This window comes from Argentina silus (assembly GCF_951799395.1).
Source record: "Argentina silus genome assembly, chromosome: 11".
NCBI lineage: Eukaryota > Metazoa > Chordata > Actinopteri > Argentiniformes > Argentinidae > Argentina > Argentina silus.
The window spans coordinates 19,188,497-19,211,604 of NC_139665.1; the positions used below are offsets into that span (position 1 = coordinate 19,188,497).

At 43.1% G+C, this 23,108-nt stretch overlaps 2 protein-coding genes across 2 annotated transcripts in view; one reads left to right on the forward strand and one right to left on the reverse strand.

The window, feature by feature from the left end:
• Positions 1–4,348: 4,348 nt before the first annotated feature.
• rab42a (RAB42, member RAS oncogene family a) lies at positions 4,349–6,360 on the reverse strand. The gene is made up of 2 exons (XM_083681068.1): positions 6,140–6,360; positions 4,349–4,907 (listed from the first exon to the last, which is right to left on the reverse strand). The coding sequence occupies exons 1-2, from the start codon at positions 6,352–6,354 to the stop codon at positions 4,481–4,483; spliced, it is 642 nt and encodes a 213-aa protein (XP_083537194.1). The 5' UTR covers positions 6,355–6,360; the 3' UTR covers positions 4,349–4,480.
• Positions 6,361–19,158: 12,798 nt separating this feature from the next.
• rims3 (regulating synaptic membrane exocytosis 3) overlaps positions 19,159–23,108 on the forward strand; it is a gene marked incomplete at both ends in the record, with an annotated part of 19,032 nt that continues 15,082 nt past the window's right edge. The window contains one exon of the mRNA XM_083680107.1: positions 19,159–19,435. Coding sequence (XP_083536233.1) covers positions 19,159–19,435 — 277 coding nt within the window. The remainder of the gene's footprint in view (positions 19,436–23,108) is intronic.

The following is a 23,108-nucleotide window of genomic DNA, read 5'->3' on the forward strand; positions in this document are numbered from 1 at the left end:
AGCTTCAGAGCATGCGCACTTAGTGCAGTTACACTTCCTGCAAATAGTGCGCTCTGGCTCTGTGCTAGCAGAGTACTGTACTCTAGCCTTTGTAAACCGTATTCGTAATGCATACTGGCCTTGTTTATTATACTTCAAATAAATGAGAGTACAGCGAGAGTGTATGATACAAATAAAGTGTGAGTGTGTATGCGTTATGAATTATTCTGATTAAAGATGCTTTGGGTTCTTTTGCCATTGATAATTTACACCAGGATCATTTCCCTGAGCGGCAAACCGCTTGTCCGTTCATCACGTGCTTATCTCCGCTGAGATGACATTAATTCTATCTTTTGACAATTTATTTGGGGCGCCGAGATATACGATCATCAGCAGCCCCAGGAGTTAAAAATTATGCTTCCGAAATCTCTTGATGTCGATTCCGCAAGAGGAGTGGTATTTCCCCACCCTTCCTGTGCCAAACATGGCAGAAGCCCTTTTTAACTTCCAGTGATAATGTGACCCACCGGGTCCTGGGACACATATTCTTCAGTCATGGTTGTTATTTTTTTATTTATTTTACATTTTCGTTAAAATGTGTAATTTTGCCATTGTCTGTAGTATTTACTATTTCAATTACATCACCGTTGAATAAAACAACATAAACCTGATAAATCTAACACATGTAGACGTATTTCTATATATTTTACTCTACGCCAAGGCATCATGGGAAAGAGAGTCGGAGTACCTGACTCTGATTGGTTACAACGGTTTGGCGTTTAAAGGGATAGCACAAAGCCTTGAACCTGCCAACCTCGTTGGAATTAGATGCTAGGTTGACTAGGGCAATTTTATTATCAAAGTACACAAAGGTATCAAGCCTTTCTTTAATTTAACATTTTATTTTCACCACATATCAAATAATCACAACGCAAAAAATAACAGCTTACAAAGCCATATAGCTTCATGTACATTAGAGATTTCTGAGTGATTTGCACAGTCACTTTCATTAATTTGCACATTTAGCACGTGTGAGTATGTGGTCACAATGGGTTTAGCCTACTCAGTCGGCTCTGGGTGAGCTGAACGTGGGTGTTTTGTGTTACTTCTGATAAGTACTTGCACAAGGGAGCCTGGACAAGGGACAGCAAGTGAAAGCAGCACCAGTGAACTCATACTGACCAGTTATTGATGTTAATAAGCAGTTTAAAATTGTGATTTCAACCGAGGCTAATGGAAACACAGCCATGTTGTACTTCCTCTTCCACACTGTCAGCTCTAGCTATTAGATAAAATAAACACATACAATAAACACGTTATCTCAATTGTTTCCATACATACTTTCAGGATTTATTATTAGTTAAAGAATTATTTTATGTATTAGCATTTTATTTGCACTGTGATTTAGGTGCTCTTCATTACGTAGGGCATATATGCAACTCTATCATTTTACCAAAAAGAGGGCACCAAACCCATAGCAAGGAGATGGTCCATGAGAACATGTACATACAGTACTGCTTCAACAGTAAAGTAGGCTTACCTTGCACAGAACAACAATATAAAATAACCACATTTATTGTGTCAAGCTGTGAACTGTGAGCTGACTAACTCACATGGAGGTCAAATAGATTGTAGTGTAGACTGTCCACATCAACTCTAGTGCTATTACGTTGTGCCAAGGCTACTGTATACCTATGGCCAGTAGCATAACTCTGTGTTGCAAGTAAAATGCCTGAAAGTGAATTGTACTATCGAGGACCTGTATGGTGCTAGAGTTTTGGTGAGATTGAATTCAAATGTTTGTCAACTGGTATTATCACAATGAAAATGACATGTTTAATTAACTAAAATGTTGGAAAACATCAATAATCTTTTTTTTTTTTTTTTTTTTGTGCTAATCTAAAATGTTCTAGTTCTACTAGCAACTCTGTCTCAAGAACCAAGCTCATTCTTTTGCCTTAATTCAGTGTTGCACAGCTGGTGCACCCCTTGATCCTAGGGTGCTCCTCCCATATTTATCTCTCGATAATGCTCTAACTTCACACATACTGTAGTCCCCTGCTCTTCACCACAACCTTGAAGCTGCCTGTTTCCTTCACATCTGATACAACTCTACAGCCATCCCAATCTTACAGTGTTCAGGATGCATGCACCAAAAAGCAGCTATGTAGCTATTTTACAGCACAATTTGTAAGCATTAAAAAACACACCTGTACAAAATAAACCCTGTATAGATTACACAAAAAGATGAGAAAAGGGTACATAAGAACTGGAAAGGAAGATTATTTGACTCTCACTCCTTGGGACTTGGAATGTTTTGCTTTTTAAAGGAGTTCTATTCTGCTAACCAAACGGACAGGCAAGCAGCCTTAAACATGTCAACATATAATAATAATAATAATAATAATAATAATAGGATAATTCTCCATTCCTTTCTCAGGCTATACTAATTAGTTGATTGGTATCTGACTCCATTTGGTATGACCTCTCCCTCATCACAACAACAATATGGAATGCAGACACCTGATTGTCATACAAAACAGAGTTAGGTAAGTTACATGGTAAGTTAGGGTTAGCTAACTAAAAAAATAATAGATAGAAGAAAATCAATTAGACATGTTGTAAATACAACCTGTACTGACTGACATAGCCACGGCCTGGCTAATCAATGCTGAATAAACAGGCTGAAGTGAGCATTTAGCCACAAACTAGGAGTATGGCGCTGATCAAAAACAAAAAAGAACAACTAAACAAGGTTTGCATCAGATTTTTGTAAAGCAAGTGGCAACATGTTTTGCTGTTGTACAGTATGTACATTGAAAAAACACTGTTTCTAAAAAATGACAGGATGCTGAGGCTCTGAAGTTGCTTTAAAGGCTCCCAAAAGATGCTAGTAGACATTCCTTTCATCAAGTGAGGTCAAACATGACCATATTTTCCTGGTCTCTGCCAACACAAATAAAAACACATAGGCCGACATAGCTCATAAAGTCGCAGTTGCTGAATGCACAATCTCTCTCCTGTCATCTACAGTGTGTGTGGTGTTTTGGTGAACGTGCTGGTGAGAGATGAATGAGCTTAAGGGGAGTGCCCAGGCAAAGTGAACTGTTATCTGTGCACTGGGGTTTGCATTAGAGGTAGTAGCACAGGTTAACTGCTGTTATCTTCCTGTGTCTGCAGGCAGTGAAGGCCAAGGCAGACATCAAACTGGTACACCTCGGATGCTTTGCCTTCATGGCACAATTGGATGGGGGGGGACATCTAGAAATCCCAATTCAGGATGCATTATCCTTATCAGAACATGTATAAAGTGTCAATTTGAAAGCTATGGCACTTCTGTATTAGGAGGTCAGGTTGTGGGGATATTAGAATTGGCTGAGACCCACAGCATAAGTCTGTGCTGACACTCAGAGATTTTGTGAACATGTGAACAGTCTTAAGAAAATCGGCTTCAACCAGCAGCTCCCTCTGTGAAAGGAAGATTGTTTTGTGGCGTTGTTTTCCTTTTGGGTGAGGAGACCCTGGGGCATGAGGCTACAAAGGGCATCAAGTGATGCTGTAGTCATTACAAGTTTTTTTTTTTTGTTCCTCTAAAGATGTAAACCTGACAACACAAAAACAGTACATCTGCACTTAAACAGGTCTGATGTCTGAGGAAATTTCTCTCTACAATACAATCGGTTGAACTCTTGTGCCTGTTTGGGAGAAGGATTGGTTCTTATATGCTATACAAAAAGCAAAGAAGGGCAACCATTGCACGACAAAATGATAGATACAGTATGTTAAGAATTACAAAAACATATTTCATGAATTAAGAAAGGTTGAAACGATTTTGGCTTGTGTGCACATACATAATTGTCTACAGGATCATATTGATTATCAAGGTAGGATGGTGGTGACACATACACATATATGCCTACTCTCTTCCTATTATAAATCTCCAATTAACCATTACACTCAAGTTCAATATAGGTAACCATCCAAGATATCATGTACAGTCACAGAGTTAGTGTTAGACAGCAACAGCATAATGGGAGAAATACCAGACCACAATCACGCATTGTCAGCCAGTCCAGACCTTGCCTACTTATAGGTCAGATAAATCCAGGACAACAAAGAGCATCCGAGAATAGGTGTCATACCCCACGGCCTAATCGTTCTTGCACAGGTGTCTCTGTGGCTGCTCCTCAGAACTAGGCCCAAATCAACCCGGATGCTAGAGCATGTGGGTTTAGCATGTACGTGTAGAGAAGCCTAGGTGGCACATCAAGATGTGTACTGCAGAGCTCCCATCAGAAAACAGCACCGTCCTCAACAGGGACTGATGCAAAGGGGACAGCAGGCTACACTAAGCACAGGGTGGGGGGGGGGTGATGACGTAACAGGACAAGGGCCTCATTTAGACAGTGGCTTGGTTTCAATGGGAGACAGCTGTGAGAAAACGTGAGCTTATTTGTGGAGAGGGTGGAACAGTGGACACATGGATTAGGTCAGGGGTCAGTCAGCAGTGGCAGCCCTTCTCCTGTTCAGCCTCCTCCTCGGTTGGGTAGAGGACCTTGGCGGTGAGGCCACTCTTGACGCCGTCCCAGCCATCTCGGGTGGCAATCTCCCCCATCTTCATCAGCTCGTAGATGTCTCGGGTGAGCAGCTCAAAAGCCCGGTCCACGTTGACATTGCACTTGGCTGAGGTCTCCACATAGCGGATGCCCATCTCAGCGGCCAGCTGCTCGGCCTCGTCCCGCGTCACCTGGCGGTCTTTGCTCAGGTCGCTCTTGTGTCCAATCAGGATATAGACCATGTGGTGGGGCAAGATGTGCTCGCTCACCTCCTTGTGCCACTCCCTCACATGGTCAAAGGTCTTGCGATTGGTCAGGTCGAATACCAATAGCCCACCTACTGAGTTACGGTAATATGAAGTGGTAATGGACCTGTAAAAAGCACATCAAGAGATGGTCAATATATTGAACACATTTGACAATGTTGCAAGGAATCAAATCAATTGCAAAATAACCACATCAATGTGAGCATTCATGAGAAAAGTAGTTTTGGTATCTACAGAAGAGAATACAGTATAAGCAAAGCAAAAACCAGGAAGACAGACTGTATTGAAGTTGTGTAACCCTGAAATTATTAACAACAATCTGTCCTCATCTGTTACATTCACTTTCAGGAATGATTCCAGGCAAGTCCAAGAAAAGAAAACCCACAAGAAACAAAAAAGAAACACACAAAAAAATACTTCTGAAAGAGAGATTTCTGCATCTTGAGTCATTACACTGTTTTTTGCAGACACCAACCAGAGGAATGATTATGGTCAGACCTGTTGCGACAGTTCTTTTTATGCAGTTGGAAATCTTAGGTGTGTAAACCTCCTGGGGCACGAACAACCATTTAAAAAGAAGCTGTCAGAAACACAAGTTAGGATTTCAAGAGGAGATCAGAGCAGAGTCTACAAATACTTTGCGTAATCTAATGTTTAGATGTTGAATATGACAGGGGAGGGGGGCATCTATGAGGAATGAACTAAGTCAAGTTGTTTCCCTCTTTCCCTCATAACAAGCAACTGAATATGTGCAGAGCCATTGATAGTTTGTCTTATCTATGACGCTGAGTATGTGCATAAGTATTCAGGCCACGGAGACACATATCAACACGGATGCCTAAGACATTTCTCGCTTCTTCAAAGGCCATCAAAAACAAATAACAAATGCAATATAAACGGATTTGACAACCCTCCAGGAATAAGACGTTGTTTAGCATATTGTAATATAAAGAGAGCGTTAAATCGTATATGTGACTGTAATAGACAAAATATAATAACCAAGGCGTCGTGAGGTTGTCCATCATCCATATTCAATGATGCGCCCCAATTGCTGGCTGTTTTTATGCTGGAGTCAAGGCCAGCATAAAGATGCAGGGTAAATTGACAATAATGCACAGTGACAAAGGTTATTATTGGCACATAGGCCTACACATACAAGAAAACGTTTGATATTTTCTTGTTAGATGTCACACGTCCTCGGATAGGCCTATATAGGCTATAATGGATGCTGGTGCGTTTTATTTGGCTGATTCATAATTTATATTGATGGTATTTATTAATGAATTGGTCTCCATATTATTGATTTGTAGGCTATAATATTTAATGTCTATATCTCACCTGAATCGTTCCTGGCCAGCTGTATCCCAGAGTTGGAGCTTGATTTTAATCCCTGGCTCGATATCTAGCGACCGAGCATAAAAATCAACACCGACTGTCGGATCTGCTACATCGCTGTATATTCCATCGGTGAACCGTTTCAGCAAAGACGATTTTCCTACCGTAGAGTCTCCAAGTAAAATGATCCTAAATTGATATTGCCACAAAATATCCATGGCATGGCTAGAGGAATATCCACAATGGTGGTTCTGAAACAAAGCGGCTCTGCTTTCACGGTGTTTACATAAAGCCAGTGACTGACGCTGTCTGCCTTCTGGACAGGAGAAGATGAGGGCGCAAAGAGCGAGGGTGCTGCAGTCATGTGATGGCCTACCTATGTGGTCTATATGGGTTCTTTATCCTATTTCAGAATTTGAAACGTAGGCCTATTTTAGGGAACTTAATAGAAAAAAACATGTCAGTAGGGTCAGTGTCATCTCAATCGATAATCAATTGCGCAATTTAATATGTTGTTTCTCTTTATTCTAAGAAACACTGCGCCCTCAGAGCGCTCATGGTAAATACTAATAAATCATGATTCGCACGTAGTCGAAGCATAGGCTATTATTGATGTGTAATGATTGTTTCAAATTATGAGTGAGTGTGGCTACAATCGAGTGGTTGGCCATTTGGAATAGAATGAGTCTATAGGACTATAGGCCAAGAAGGATCCGTGTGTAGGTCAGTGTACGCTTATCAGTTCGTTCAATATCAGAATTTCAAATTGATGTAAAAATGTGTTTGAATTTAGAATTTGTTTATCGTCGAATTTTACCAATATCTAAAATTTGAAATTTGAAATATTGAAGGAAGGAAAATTGAGAAGTGATGGTATGTTCGTTTGGTTCTCAGGAACTCGTAGCTACCAGTTGGTGAAGTCATAACTTGAAGTGCGAACAACTCTTCAACCAATGCAATTTCGTTTGGAAGGTCGCTCTAGTGGTTATTTCCCACTCGGGAACTCGTACTTCCCAGTTTCTTACAGCTGCCGAACGCAGCATGAGCATGGAGACAAATGGTAATCGTCGTATTGGTCAGTCCAGCTGTCCATCAAGCATGCCAGGAGTAGGAGGACAGGATTTAGCTGAGAGCATATAGTTTTAAACACTAGAGGGAGCAAGGGAGCACCCCCTAAATTAATATTTGTGGACTCCCAAAGAGATGCAAACGGTAGGCACATGCTTTCTTTCCCTTCATTGCATCATTGCATGAGGAGAGCCATGTAGTCAACTCCAAGGTGGGACTTCCTATGAGTTGGAAAGGTATCAGTCAATTGGATCAAAGGCACTGTCTCTTATCACATGACTTTCAATATGCATTTGAGCATTGCCCCTTCATAATCACTCACCACTGCATGTCCAGTATGTCTCCTATCTGGAGGCAAGAGCTCTTGGGAAGGCAGAAGCAATATTGCCTCAGACTGACCACACCACTACTGGTGTCACTATAAACAATTCTATTCATCTTAAAATCTCAAAGCCCTCTTTATTATTCTCTCCTATTTCTTGACAAATCAAGCAGTTTTATTCCTGCTCTTTAAATGACAAATAGATTTTGTCTTTCTTTCCTACTCAGACCACAAGCCACTGGTCATTTATTGGCACCAGTAGATGGCGTCATGCCCTTGAAAGACATTTACAATCTATCGATAAACCTATTATGAAGACCATGCGTTGATCTAATTGATGCCTGCTGATGCCTTCCCAGCTTATAGGAAATTCCACTCTAGCTGACTTCATAGCACTACTCATGCTGTCACAAATGAATGAATGAGAAAGATGCTAACAGGTTCAACAGGTTCCGACCAGGTTCAGGACTAACAGGCTACCTCCAAGCTATAAGACTTTTGAACTGATAGCCCCAGCTGCCCAGCAGCACTACCTGCTGCTCACCTGCACTAGAGACAATGTGTGATGAGGTAGCCCTGCCTGAGACATATAAACTCAAGTGTCGCCCTCCGACCTTAAGGATGTCCTCTCGGCCTGGGTAGTCACTTGGATCTTCCATGTGGAAGACCCAGGTTGAAAATATCGCCTGTCACATGAGAATACGAATCTGAGTCAGAGTGTAGAAATGCCTGTTCAACCTGTAATTTTGACTTTTGGATAAGGACAATGTTTTGTTTGAGTGAGGGATGTGCAGCATACCGTTTGTTGTCATATTGTTTGACAAGGTCTTGGTGAGATTCATGTTCAATAACGGAATGCCATACAGCAACACAGCATAATTGGTATAATATAATGATACAAGAGGTGTAATACTCATTGCAAACACTGGATGGAAACCTCTCTCTACAAATAGCCCCTGTAACAGATAGCTCAACAGTTTATCCCATTACTGCAGCAACGGAGTTGACCTAAAGGCAGTGTTGGAAAAGCCACTCTTAAAATGTATTTAACTAAATTACCAATTATTTTACAAGGGAAGAAGTTTAACTACATCAAAGTTACCATTGAGAGAAATATAGTTTGCCAAAATAAAACTACTTTGAAAAAGTAGTTCACTTCATTCAAACACAAACAGTAATTTACTGACAGATGGCCAGTCCCTCTATGCACTGAAATGCTCTGAATCACTGATAGAGAAAAACACAGGTGAGGTGGAGCATGTGGGGAGACAGGAAGAAGTGAGGAAAGAAATAGTAACAACATTTGAAGTTCAATGGCTGGAATAATAGTTACATTCCAGTTTATTTTTTTGTTTGGGGTAAAAATGTAGTGAGTAGTGACAGTAGTTAAAAAAAACTACTGGAAACATATTAATTGCGTTTATCTTCCACTAAGCTACTGCATAATGTAGTTAAACTAATAGTTGAGCTACATGTAGTGGAATTACACCCCAACACTGCCTAAAGGTCTCTAACTTTCCCCTGCATAAGTCAAGTTCACTACCCATTATTTATTGGAGGAACCGGTAAATATTGTCCCCACCGCATCTCAAAGAACACACCTAAATTATTATTTCTAGCACCTTATATAGTATAGGTATATATTATATATACCTATATAATAGGTGATTAATCTACCGCTTATTCGAATGTGACAAGAAACCCATAAGTGGTGCCTAAACAATGAGAGGGGGATACTTAAGTAAGTAGGATACTTAACAATAACATTTGACAATTTAACAATAGAATCGCCTCCTAGTCAAAGGTGTGAAATGCCTGATATTACCATCGATGAAGACAAAAGAGCTGTGTAGAGCTGTGTGTTCAAGACCAGCGCACTGAAGCATCAAGCCCTTGATGAGTAGAATCGCGTTAGAAGCAGTTGCGTTTTGTGCTAAGCTAAACCAAAAGCCCCTACACCTTAAGTCACCTTGGCCCAATGTGAGAGACACTTACAGCCAATTGGCGCAACAAACTCTGATGCAAGTAAAGTGCAAAGGAGTATAATTGATCTCTCGGCAACAGGTGACCATGTTCGCTGAAAATGGGTTTAAGTTAATTAAAAACCCTAATCACCACCGTTCCTTATTCCTCGAGCAAAGCTCCAGCCTCGCTCGCGCAACGGGAATAAATGGGTCAGGTGTGTAACCATGGAGATGAGCCCCCCCCCATAACCCCCACTTTCCTACCCAAAGCCTATACCAAGACTTGCCGCTGTACCGCCAGCTCGCGCTTAAAGCCTACCAGTCGCATCCTTCTTGCGCTCGCCCTCCTCCCTCTCTCTCTCTCTCTCTCACTCTCTCTCTCTCTCTCTCTCTCACACACACTCTCTCTCTCTCTCTCTCTCTCACACACTCTCTCTCTCTCTCTCTCTCTCTCTCTCTCTCTCTCTCTACCTCTACCGTATCTCTTTCGCCGCGCCTTGGATGCAAAGAGACCAGCCAAAGGAGGACCGTTGAGAAGCATCGCCGTTCGCGCACCAGCAAACCAAAATAAAACTCAAACGATGACATTCTCAACGATACAACAGAAGCAACCCGTTATCTGACAACTTGACCAATACTATTTGTTCTCCGCTCCTTGCCGTAACTGGTAAGTGTTTTTGTTTTGATATTAATCCCGTTAATTTGAGCAAATTCTGCCAATAATACCCATTACCGCACCGGGTAAGGTATCATAACAGATGGCGCGGCATGTTGATAATAATCATGATAATGATATAATCTCGTTTGGATTTTCTGCAGAATGCCAAATTAATATAATTAGGGACCGATATTAAACAAATCATGGAGACTATAGAAACAAACCAATGTCTCCATTTGCATGTATTACTATCCTAGGGCCAATGTTAACATTCTAATATACAACGTTGTAATATATTTCACTGAAGATATTTGCAGGGCTGGATTTGGTTGTCTATTATTCCCTATCACACATTACCATTACCAATTTGTGAAAGCACAATTCTTATCAAGATATGATATCACTGTTTCTTTGGGATCAAAGATTGCACTTAATTTAGGTTAAATGCATTACCTATTGTTAATTAATTTAAGGCTGAAACCTCAACCCGACACTTAAATAGTAATAGGCTACCTTTGCTTGTTTATCACATTGATCATCATATTTGATATGATTGTCACCAACTATTAGTTACTTATGTATTTAGCCAACTAGATCTACTTGAGCTTATATTACTTTGTGTTGCGGTTATGGATATAACCCTATAGTTGCATCTATCAGGGATTGTCAATGAGAACGATGGACAATCAACCAAAAGGAGAAGCATCAGCCAGGTTTCTTTATAAGTAGGTCCCAACTGAATTTGTGTGAACGTTTCTCTATTCCAATACATTCATGTGTTTCTTGGGTAGTCACTGATAGATGTGGAGCTACTAATGTTGTTGCTGTGTTTATTTTATTTTTGTAGTCTTTTGTTTATCAAAACATTATGGTTACATTTTCTATAAGCAAACACTCCATGTGGATGAAGAGAAGTTCAGCTCACCCTCTCCCAACCATGACTATTTAGGGAGGAACATTTATCTGACCTTAGATCAGTGTTTGGGGACAATGTCATCATATATCCTGTTCACTGCTGAAAGGTTGGGTTTAATGGTGGGTTCCAAGCTAGATCTATGCGAAGACAACTCTGCTCATTGCTCAGATACATAGATAGAGAGGGGAAATGGAGGTACTGATGATGTGTTTGTGTGTGTGTGTGTGTGTGTGTGTGTGTGTGTGTGTGTGTGTGTGTGTGTGTGTGTGTGTGTGTGTGTGCGTGAGGGGGAGAGAGAGAGAGGCCATGTTCTGAAGCTGCTCCTCTCTGCCAATGCTTTAGTAAGCATAGGCCCAGGCTAAAACACATGCTGAGGTGTGAGAGTGTCAGATGGGCATACACACACACACACACACACTCACAGAGAGAGAGAGATAGAGAGAGAGAGAGAGAGAGAGAGAGAGAGAGAGAGAGAGAGAGAGAGAGACACCGACCTTTTAGAATATTGTATATCGATGTAGACCATGCTTCACACCTATAGATGTAGATTGTCACTTGTGATGACACCAGGGAGGGTTTTCAGTTTGCATCCAGTCAGGAATGGGGAATCTTAACAGTTGTTTTAAATAAAAATCAGTTCTCACCATAAAAAGAAAATTCAGTTCTCACCATTAAAAGAAATCATCACCCAGACCTCACCAATGAAGCACACACACACACACACACACACACACACACACACACACACACACACACACACACACACACACACACACACACACACACACACACACACACACACACACACCTAAGAACAAACACTTGGAAAGGCCAAGCATAAAGGCCAGCACACACCTACAGTGCAAGCCAGCTAGAAGTTTACCTCAGATGTAATCTCTCTCTCTCTTGTTTCTATATATCTCTTTAGATTAGGGATCATAACCAAACAGAGCTGTTACCTATCCTAGTAATGAAGTAATGAAGTTGGAATTATTCCAGTGTGTCTTTGTGTGTGTATGTGTGTGTCTGTTAGCTTGAGTTGTGAGTCATGTCTGTGTGTCTTTGTGTGTCTGTGTGTGTCTGTGATGAAGCGAGGTGAGGTTGAAGGACAATAAACCTGACACACTGGTCGGGAGGATCAAAGAGACCAGGCGTGATGATGTAACTATGAGAAGAGCAGTGTTGTGTTGTTCGTCTCCACTTCAGTTTGGGTTTGCTAATGAAACAGCTTGGTCATTGTATAACTCAATGAACACACACACACAGACACACAAAAACACACACAGACACACGCAGACACACACAGACACACATGCACGCACGCACACACACACACACACACACACACACACACACACACACACACACACACACACACACACACACACACACACACAGAGAGTCACACACAGAGTCACATGCACAGGTTGCTAGGATCCCTGCTTTTGTAGTTTGAGTATCTGTTCTGTTTTCATGTGTCAAGCTGGTTCCTCCTTCTGAACTGGGTCAGTGAGGAAGAGCTGAGAGAGACAGACAAACAGAGAGAGAGAGGGAGAGAGAGAGAGAAATAGAGAGAGAGAGAGATAGAGAGAGAAAGAGGGAGAAGATTGATAAGAAAACACGCTCAGAGTAAAGAAAGATAGCGATAGATATGAAACACAGGGAAAATGAGTATTTTCTTGCCCCTATTAGCTTGACACAGACTGAATTATACAACGCTTGCTGACGCTCAACAGGAAAGAACACACTGTGGAGCATTGGTTGGCTCTTCTAATATCTATAGGCACATTGGAACCCTCTGGCTAGATATGCACTGTCTCAGTCAGCATGAGGTGAGGCCATAGGGTGAGGCACGGGGGATGTGGGGTGAGATAGGGAGGCAAAGCACTTTGCCATTCTACCCTCAGGCGAACGAGCAGTGCCACGTGGGATGGGTTGAGGCAAAACAGTGGTGGAGAGGGGGCGGCAGGGGCAATATTAGTCACCACAAAAAAACAGGCCATGAGTCAGGACAGCTCCCAGTCTCATCCATCATGGACCCTCTTAACCCACTTTCCTTCAGGCGAGAGGTTTTATCCTTTTATTTTTCTGATTTCCTCTAGCCCTCCATCCTCTGCTGACAGTGTAACTTTCTCATCCTTCTTGTGCTGGTGCTGGCTGAAGGCAGTGAAAGCATATAGAAATGTTTTAGTTTAGTGTGGAGAGAGAAAAAGGGATGAAGGAATAGATGAGTAATAGTATAACTCTCTCAGCCGCTTTAGTTTGTTGCTGAGAGAGAAAGGGAGTCATAGCAGATAAGATCGTTCTATTTTCATTTTCTCATTCCTTTTCATCCATATTGGTTTTTTTCCAATCCTCTTACTCCTTATATATCCTTCTTAGTTCGGTGGGAGAGAGAGGGATGAGAAAAAAAGAGATGAGCTTGTTATTTTCCCATCTGCCTCACTGTGGTGCTTAGAGAGAAACAGTGTGAACAGGCTCGAGTGCTTAGGGTTGGTACTGATGATACGAGTGTTGTCCCACTTCAACAAAGGTTGCCACTTGCCAGTTCCAATCCTTTGTGAGGCAATTGACAGGAGGAGAAAGGCACATAAGTGGAAATGTTGGTACTCAGCTGTGGAAATCAAAATACGGAAATGTGAAGCGCGTAAGCTCCAATTCACAATCTGTGGTATTAAGAAGAATGGCTGACTGACGTGTTTGAGAAGGTCCAAAAGGAACCTTGAGTTTAAGATGTGTACCTGTATAACAATACATGGTCCTGTGAATTAGATGTTACACCGCGGTATACCAAATCCGGCCATTTATGAACCCCATGACACTTGTCACAAGAGTAGGGGTGCTTATCCCAGTGTCTTGGTAGCTACCCAATTACCCCCAGCTTTCAGTTGGCTCATTCAACCCTTTCGTCCTCTGCAACTCTCAATTACTCTATTCTCTATTTCTTCTATTATCATAATACGTTCACTCTAGTTTCCTGTCTACTCAACACGACCCAGGCAATTTTCTTGAAAACACGGCGTGACCAATGACATTCATGTCTGCTGTCGTCGGGCGAGGTAGAGAGAGTGACTCCATGACAAACCTTATTAGGGATTTGATTAGAATGGACAATTAGATTGATCCAATGGGAGGAGCAAAACCAAAGATTCTCAGACATGCCACTTCTGTTCATTTCATGGCAGTTAGTGTTTGACTCAGTGTTTATGTTAATAATATAAATAATGATAAATAGAAGAAATATGGTCATTTTCCTTTTAAGTTGTAGAGAGCAATCATGTGAAATCATCACTGTAAAGGAAGTATGAGTTCTGATCTGTCTTTTGTCCCGCCAAATGGTTATTGTTAGTATTTAGGGAGGGTAAGCTGATCCTAGATCTGTCTCAGAACAACTGCAGTATGACAGCGTGCAACAGCATGCAACTCTTACAAGTGTGTGTTTTTATCAGTATGTGTGAGGTCTTCTGCTCACTATCCCAGAGTGGTTCTCTATGATCAGAGAGATACACTAGCCACAAGGCCACACACACGCACGCATGCACGCACGCACGCACGCACGCACGCACGCACGCACGCACGCACAAAAAACCTTGAGGCTCTCCCTTCCGCAACCTTGGATATTGTCATGGTAACCTCAACAGGAAGTGCGTTACGGCTCCTGTCTGTCCTTCTGCACTGCCTGTTACACACACACGCTCGCACACGCACACGCACACACACATACACAAACACACACACACACACACACACACACACACACACACACACACACACACACACACACACACACACACTCAATAGAAATAAGGGGGAGGTAAAGGGGAGGGGGCTAAGGGAGGGTGGGGACGGGAGGTGAGGGGTGGTGGCTGACTAGCTGTGCAGGGGAATGTGCTGACAGGATGAGAAATAAATGTGCTAACAGATGAGAGGTTGAGAGAGCTCAGAGACAGCTCACATAAGGCAGGGGACCAGACTAACATCCAAATGAAGATGGATGATCTACACAGTCTACCATTAGGCTCCTCCAAATCCATGTTATTGGGACAGGGTAAAAACTTGCCCTTCACCACAGATCTAGGATCAGACTATCCTGCTCTTCCTATATAACCAAAACTGGCCACACAAATGTCATAAGCTTTGCAGCAATTTTGAAAACGTTGAGTGCTTTTAGTTTGCTAATGCCTTCCCCCTCAACTGACTCACCTTAAGCCTTGAAGGTAATGCCTAATACTGCCTAACCACCGTGCAAGTTGAAGAACGACGCAGTTGCGTTGCTAGCATAGAGGTTTTTTTATTTCTTTGCTTTGTGGAAGCATGAATATTTCACGCTCTAGTGACGTGAGTGTGTGCACACTTAGGCAAATTGCTGCATAAACACTTTGCTTGGAGACTGTGTTGCTCTCTGCTCTCTTTTTCTATCTCTCTCTCTCTCTCTCTCTCTCTCTCTCTCTCTCTCTCTCCCTTTCTCTCTCTTCCTCTCTCTCTGTCCCTCTCTCTCTCTTCCTCTCTCTCTCTCCATCTCTCTCTCTCTCTCTTCCTCTCTCTCTCTCCATCTCTCTCTCTTCCTCTCTCTCTCTCTCCCTCTCTCTCTCTTCCTCTCTCTCTCTCTCTCTCTCTCTCTCTCTCTCTCTCTCCTTATGTGTCTCTGGCACACATAATACAATTATTCTTTATACATCCCCCCTCTCCTTCATCTCCTCTCCTCACCTAATTTTCTCGCTCCTTCTGTTAGAGGTGTATAGCCCCCCAGAGAGTGCGAGCAGTGTTGGAGAAGCTACTCTGAAAATTGATTTAACTAAGTTACCAATTACTTTGCAAAGGAAGAAGTTGAACGACACTAAAGTTACCCTTGAGATAAATATTGTTTGTCAACCTTAAGCTACATTGAAAAACGACCAAAGTCTGTTACTGACAGTTGACCAATCTGTAGGACAGAAGGCGCATGACTGAATCAAATAAGATGAGGTGGAGCAACGTGGGACAACATGGAAGCAAAAATAGGGAAACTAATAGTTGAGCTGTAGTGGAACTATTCCCTAACACCTGTCATAGGTGTGAAATGGCACTGGAACTGGCAAGTGGCAATCTTGGGTGAAGTGGGACAACACTCATATCATCAGTAACAACCTCAAGCACTTGAGCCTGTTCATACTGTTTCTCTCTAAGCACCACGGTGAGACGGATGGGAAAATAACAAGCTTGTCTCTTTTTTTCCTCATCCCTCTCTCTCCCACCGAACTAACAAGGATATATAAGGAGTAAGTGGAGTGTGAGAGCGTGTGTCTCGTGTGAAATAGAAAAGAGGAGAGGAGAAAAAGGGGATGATGGGGAAGAAGATGAGAAGAGATGAGAACAAGAACGTTGATTAATTTGAGAGCTCATGAACAGCTTGTTTGCTTCGCTGTTTCTCCTCCCCCACTCCCCCCCACCCCCAACCCATCCCCCTCTTTCTCTCCCTCTCTCCAAACCAAAAGTCACTGTGTGTGACATTTACAAAGGCCTTGTCAAAATGCATCCTGGTCATTTCAAATCATGCATGCTTACTCAGTCTTATGATTAATCACAATTCTTTGCAAGGGTCTCTTCAGCCATGTTACTGCCTCTCAGCAGCCATTGTTTGGGGGCAGCTTGAGAGTATGTTTTGTGTGCTTTTTGGTCGTTTCGTGTTACCGGTCACGTATGTGCGCATGTGTGTGTTCATCCATGTGTGCATGCGTGTTACTAATGTACATATTCCTGGGAAACACGTGAGCGAGACACGTTTTCCGTGAAACGAAATTCTTAGCTGTGCTGATCCAATGGAATACTGGAATACTTGGAATACTCCATCACACACAAAGAGAGAAAGAGAGAGAAAAAGAGAGAGGGGGGGGGGGGTAATAGAGAGTGTGTAGGGGTGAGAGAGAGGAAGGGAGAGAAAAAGAGAGAGGGGGGGGGGTGATAGGGAGTGTGTAGGGGTGAGAGAGAGGAAGGGAGAGATGAAGAGAGGGGGGGGGGTGATAGAGAGTGTGTAGGGGTGAGAGAGAGGAAGGGAGAGAAAAAGAGAGAGGGGGGGGTGATAGGGAGTGTGTAGGGGTGAGAGAGAGGAAGGGAGAGATGAAGAGGAAGAAGTAGAGAGCGGGTGTGTGAGTGTAACAGTCGGCCAGAGAGCACCTGCATATTTAATGTGCCCTTGGGCTGTCAGTTTAGTCTCAGCATCATCACTCTGCTATTAGGAGAGAAGGAGGAGAGGAGGAGAGGAGAAAAAGAGGAGGCAAGGAAAGGAGAGAGGGAGAGGAGGAGAGGAGAGAGGGAGAGGAGGAGAGGAGGAGGGAGGGAGGAGAGGAGAAAAAGAGGAGGCAAGGAAAGGAGAGAGGGAGAGGAGGAGAGGAGAGAGGGAGATGAGGAGGGAGGGGAGGAGAGGAGAAAAAGAGGAGGCAAGGAGAAGGAGAGAGGGAGGAACAGAGGAGGGGAGGACAGTTAGTTTAGCATAATCACTGCAGTTATGAGAGGAGGAGAGGAGAGAGGGAGAGGAGGAGAGGAGAGAGGGAGAGGAGGAGAGGAGAGGAGAAATGAGGGGAGAGCAGGGGCGATAGGAGGAGGGTAGAGGTGAGGAGAACTGTAAACTTACTTAAAACATACTTAAAACATACTTAAAACATACTTAAAACATACTTAGAACTAAACTTAGGAGGGCAAAAAAAGATAATAATAATATGATTGTTAATGACTTGCTTATACCTCTAGGTCACAGACAACCGTATGCTTTTGCCATACAAGAGTTGCAGGTTTATGGTACGCTATATACCCTAACAAATAACATTAAAAGTGAATTCTATGTGAAAACCTGGTCACAAGTATGTTGTGCTGTTTTAGCAAAACCATTAGCGCACAATATTAGATTGAGGCAAAATAGGACAAATGAGAATAGTGTATCAATAAAAAAGAATCCATTTAATAATTCAAAGAAACAATACAGAGAAATTATAAGACTTTTAAATTAATGGAATTGTTACCATAAATCTTAGGCTGTGTGTCAGGGACACACAGGAGTTAGTGTTCTGGGCCTAAAACAACTCAATGAATACATCTCTCTTCCTTCCTTATCTACCATCCCGACAAGCAATAAAACATCAAAAACCAGCATCAAATGGGGGAAGCCTTTTGGTGAATCATACATTACAATGGCAAGGTATTTACAATAGGGAATCAAACAGCACTCTCATTGTATCAGTCACATGCAAATAGTAAGATAGTGGTCAAGAGTTCTGTATCCACACACACAAATACATGACTAAATGACTGTCTCCCCTAAATCCGCCATCATGGTTAGAAGTGTGTGTGTGTGTATGTGTGTGTGTGTGGGTGTGTGTGTGTGTGTGTGTGTGTGTCTGTGTGTGTGTCTGTGTGTGTGTGTGCACCTAGGATTTGCCCCTACTGTGAAGTTGGCTCTGTAGAGTTCATCATCTGTCGCTTTTTAAGGTCAAATACAGAAGAAGTCTAAAAAATAACACACAAGAGAAATACCAGCTGACAGGATCACCCCTCAGCAGCAGTCCAGTGCTGACATTTCTGAACCGCCTGCTGTATACTGTATGTGTGTGTGTGTGTGTGTGTGTGTGTGTGTGTGTGTGTGTGTGTGTGTGTGTGTGCGTGCGTGTGTTTTTCAGGGCATATATTCATTGGAACTGTCTGCTCGTACTTGCTGTCTGTGAATATTTACCTTCAAATTCTTTGAATTCACTGATATATTGTTCACAATTCCCCAAAACATTACCCAAGCAATCAAGGATTGATTCCTTTAGTTTCATTTCTCTCTGTGACTAAAAGGGACGTGTTTGCTATCTTTGTGTTCAACTGAAATCTTCACAGCAGTTGAAAAACATTTACTCTCGCCCAGCCTAGTACACCCCAAAGAACATAGGCTATTCATCTTTCAAAGGTGACCTTCTCAAGCAACTTTATGATAAAAAAAAAAAAAAAGTGTTTTCATCAAATCTAAATGACTACTCTGTCCCTCTCCTGCTTCCTCCAGCCCCAGCCCCAGTCCCCCTCCCCACCCCCCATCCCCACCCCCCCCCTCCCAGCCCATCGGCCCTCCAGCCCGGTGGGAACATGATGCTAAGCAGCTCGGTGGAGGTGCCCAGTCCAGGCGGTATGAACGGGTTGAGTGGGTTAAGTGGGATGACGGCGGCGGCGGCCAGGAACGTGGTGCGCTCCTCCAGCATCTCCGGGGCCATGTACAACCTGGAGAAGAGCCCAGGGAGTGGGGGCCCGGAAGCAGGGACACTGGCAGGAAACAAGAAGCGGCGCTCCAGCCTGGGAGCCAAAATGGTGGCGATTGTGGGGCTGTCGCAGTGGAGCAAGAGCACCCTGCAGCTAAACCAGCAAGGTCAGTTTCATGGATCCCAGTAACAGTTCACTGACAGGGTGCCTCAATTCTCATACAGCCAAAGTGTCTGAACAAACTGTTTCCCTGTTACTGTGCTGGGGTTGCTGTAAGTGTGCCTATTTCTCTGGTTGGTATCTTTTTGTTTCTCCCTTTTAGCTCAACCAAAGCATCCCACTCCTTCTTTTTATTTTATTTACTCCTCTCATCTCTTCCTCTGCCCCCGAATCCCTATCATTGTAAATCTGAATATCAGGTCAGATTTGGTCTCTTAGCTGCAAAGCTTTTCACCCCTTTTTCACATTCACACCCTCATTTTCTCTCATTTACTTTCTCTTTGTTTGTCTCTCTCTCTCTCTCTCTCTCGTTCTCTCTCTCTCTCGTTCATGTTCTCGTTCTCTCTCTCTCTATCTGTCTCTCCCTCTGTCTGTCATTCTCTTTTTCCTGGTATCCCCTCTCTCCTTCTGTCGCTTCCTTTCTTTATTTTGCCTCACTTGCTCCCATCATACTTTTTTCTTTTCTTCCCATCTGTCTCTCATCCCTCTCCTTCTCCTTTTTCATTGTAATCTCTCAGGATTCCTGCTAGGTCAGGGCGACTGCATCATCCTCTCACTCCCTCTCTCTCTCTCTCTCTCTCTCTCTCTCTCTCTCTCTCTCTCTCTCTTTCTCTCTCTCTCTCCCCCCCTTGGTTCCAGTAATTACTCTCACCATCCTACTTTCTCTTGTCCTTGAATGCATTTTGTCTCCCTTTCCTCTCTTTTCTTCCTCTCTCGCTTCTTTTGACCTTTGTCTGTTTCCAAAGATCTCTTTTCCCTGGATGGTGAATGAGATGATGAATATTGGTTTTGATTTGAATGTGAAATTATATAGAATTTCAGATGAAGATTGGAGTTTTTAAACTGAAGGTTTTTAACTGCACTTTTGGCTTGTGATCCCGGATCTAATCTTTCTCAGGCTTTGTGTGCCTCAATGGACTGTGGTGCTTTTTTTATTCAAAGGAGAATACATTATTGAAGAAGTCAGAAGTCAGCTTAGCATCACCCATGGGTTATGTCCTATATTCCTGAGAAGTACTCGTGTCACGCCAAAGCAACAACAACTCAAGCTTGCATAGCATGGTGTTTATGACAGGGACTGCTGCTTTTTTCTTCATATCAAGTGTAATGCAAATGTTTGATACCATTCCTCATTCCATTGCATGCATAACAATGAGCCCATCCTCCAATTTCTACCTCCTCCAGCCTCCCCTGGTTGGTACATGTTAGTTAGCAGATGTAGGTCTATGGAAATGTTAGCAGGCATATCTGTGGATTTAAACTGTGGCTGTTTAATGTGTCCTGCGGTGTATAATTACAGACTCTAGCGTGTTGCTGTGGTAAAAGCGTCTCTCAGAGGTGCATTTTTCTCTCAGCGTCAACAAACCCACTCACTGAGGGACAAGGGAACTGTAAACATGTAGAAGAGAGCATTCTGGGTAAAGGCTAGTGGGTGAGGAGGCAGTATTGATTATACATAATTAACTGGATAACCAAAGTACTGACCTTTCAATAGATTCATATTAGGAATGCCATCGGTGTCGTTAATGGCCGCTGTCATCTGGATTCATAGCGACATCTTGATTGGTGGCACCAACCTTGGCATTAACATGACTCGGTCCATTGCTAAAGTAGAGGCGGGTTTCAGTGTTTTTCTGACCTGCATCGGGTTCAACATCCTCACCAACACACACGCCTTAGACATGAGTATATGCTTGTGATGTGCCTTCAATTCTCAGACGTGTATTGTTTCCCAGGGAGAAAACTAATAGTAGGAAACTATTGGAAAAAAAAATTGCAGTCCAAAACTGTGTTTCTGTCTGTTTGTCTGTTTTCTTTGGCCAGATGGAATACAAAGTGTAACATGGGTTTCAATTGGGAAACATGCTTTTCGGTACCAGCTGCATCGTTTCAAAATCTCTGGACAGGGTTGCATGAATGGGGGGTATTTATTTCCACTTTGTTATGCTCTCATAGCTGCACGGCTTTCACCCCTTTTCATTTTCTCTCATTCATTTTCTCTTTGTTTCTCTTTCTCTCTCTCTCTCTCTCTCTCTCTCTCTCTCTCTCTCTCTCTCTCTCTCTCTCTCACACCTTTTTTTCTTCTTGTCTGTCTTTCTTTTGCTCCCTTGGATGGAGGGATTGAGGGGTTAGTAGGTCGTTCTGTACTCTTGTCTGTGCTGTGAGTCACAATGTCCGGAGATGCAGGGTATCAACATGTTCTTGTGTCGACATCACAGACTGATGGAAAATGTCAACAGAGAGATCGAGAGAGAGAGGGGAAAAGAAAGCATTACATCTGAAAAAAAGTGAACCACCTTATGAGAAATGAGAGGGAGCTTACCTCATCCTCTCTCTGCCTGCTGGCTTTTACACAGTGACCATATGGCTGAGAGGTAGTGCCATGCCAACACACACACACACACACACACACACACACACACACACACACACACACACACACACACACACACACACACACACACACACACACACACACACATACACACACACACACACGCACACACACACACACGCACACATGCACACACATACACACGCACGCATGCACGCGTGCACACACACACACACACACACACACACACACACACACACACACACACACACACACACACACACACACACACACACGCACACACACGCACAGACACAGAGACAAACATGTACGCTCCAATTGCACACTCAAGCACAGCTGACACTTGTCTGCTGCAGGGAGAGCTGTTGATATCCTAACCAAGGCTTTTTCATGTCCTCTGTGATGAACAGATCATGAAGGAGGGGAAGAGGGAATAAGGAGTTGTGAGGGGAATGACAAGAAAGAGGTGGAAGGGGGGGGGGGGCTAAATTTAGATGTTCTCAGCTGCCAGAAGAACACATCATGCCTGGAACAAGTAGCCTGCTCTGCTCCTCCCTTCTCCTCTCCTTTCCTCCTCTCTCCCTCAAAGCGTCCTCATCAACACCCCTCTCTCCACTCATCCTTTGTTGTCCCCCCTTCAATATCATAAGTGGTCAACTTTCTCTCACTAAATACGGATCAGATTTCCATTTGCCCTGATCCCAAACCAAGCCTGTTCAACAGACAGACAGATTGTCTGTCACCTACTTTTGTTCACACTCAAAACAGAGGTAGTGAAAACACCTGACATGATTGTTTTCTCATGCAGCCATGCTGGTCTTCACCAGATGAGAGGATGGCTAGATCATTTGATAGAAAGATGAGTGGCCAGATAGATTGACATGGATGGGTAGACAGACAAACAAACAGACAGACAGACAGACAGACAGACAGACAGACACAGACACAGACACAGATAGACAGACAGACAGACAGACAGACAGACAGACAGACACAACACCTCAATCATCTTAACTTGCTCCATCATGTTTCATTCAATTAAATGCCATCTCTGCTGTGTGTCCTCACCTGCGAGGTGTGTCACGAAGAGACCATCAGGGCAGCCGTCGCTACATGTTCCGACTGATAGATCCGTTGATTGGCTGATAGGGTGGGTCTCAGACTCGCACAGCGCTCCGCTCGATCGCTCAGCTAATAACCAATCAGCTGCAGGTTGAACTGTTCCCCAGGGGAGGGAGAGAGAGGGAGTGAGAGAGGGAGTGAG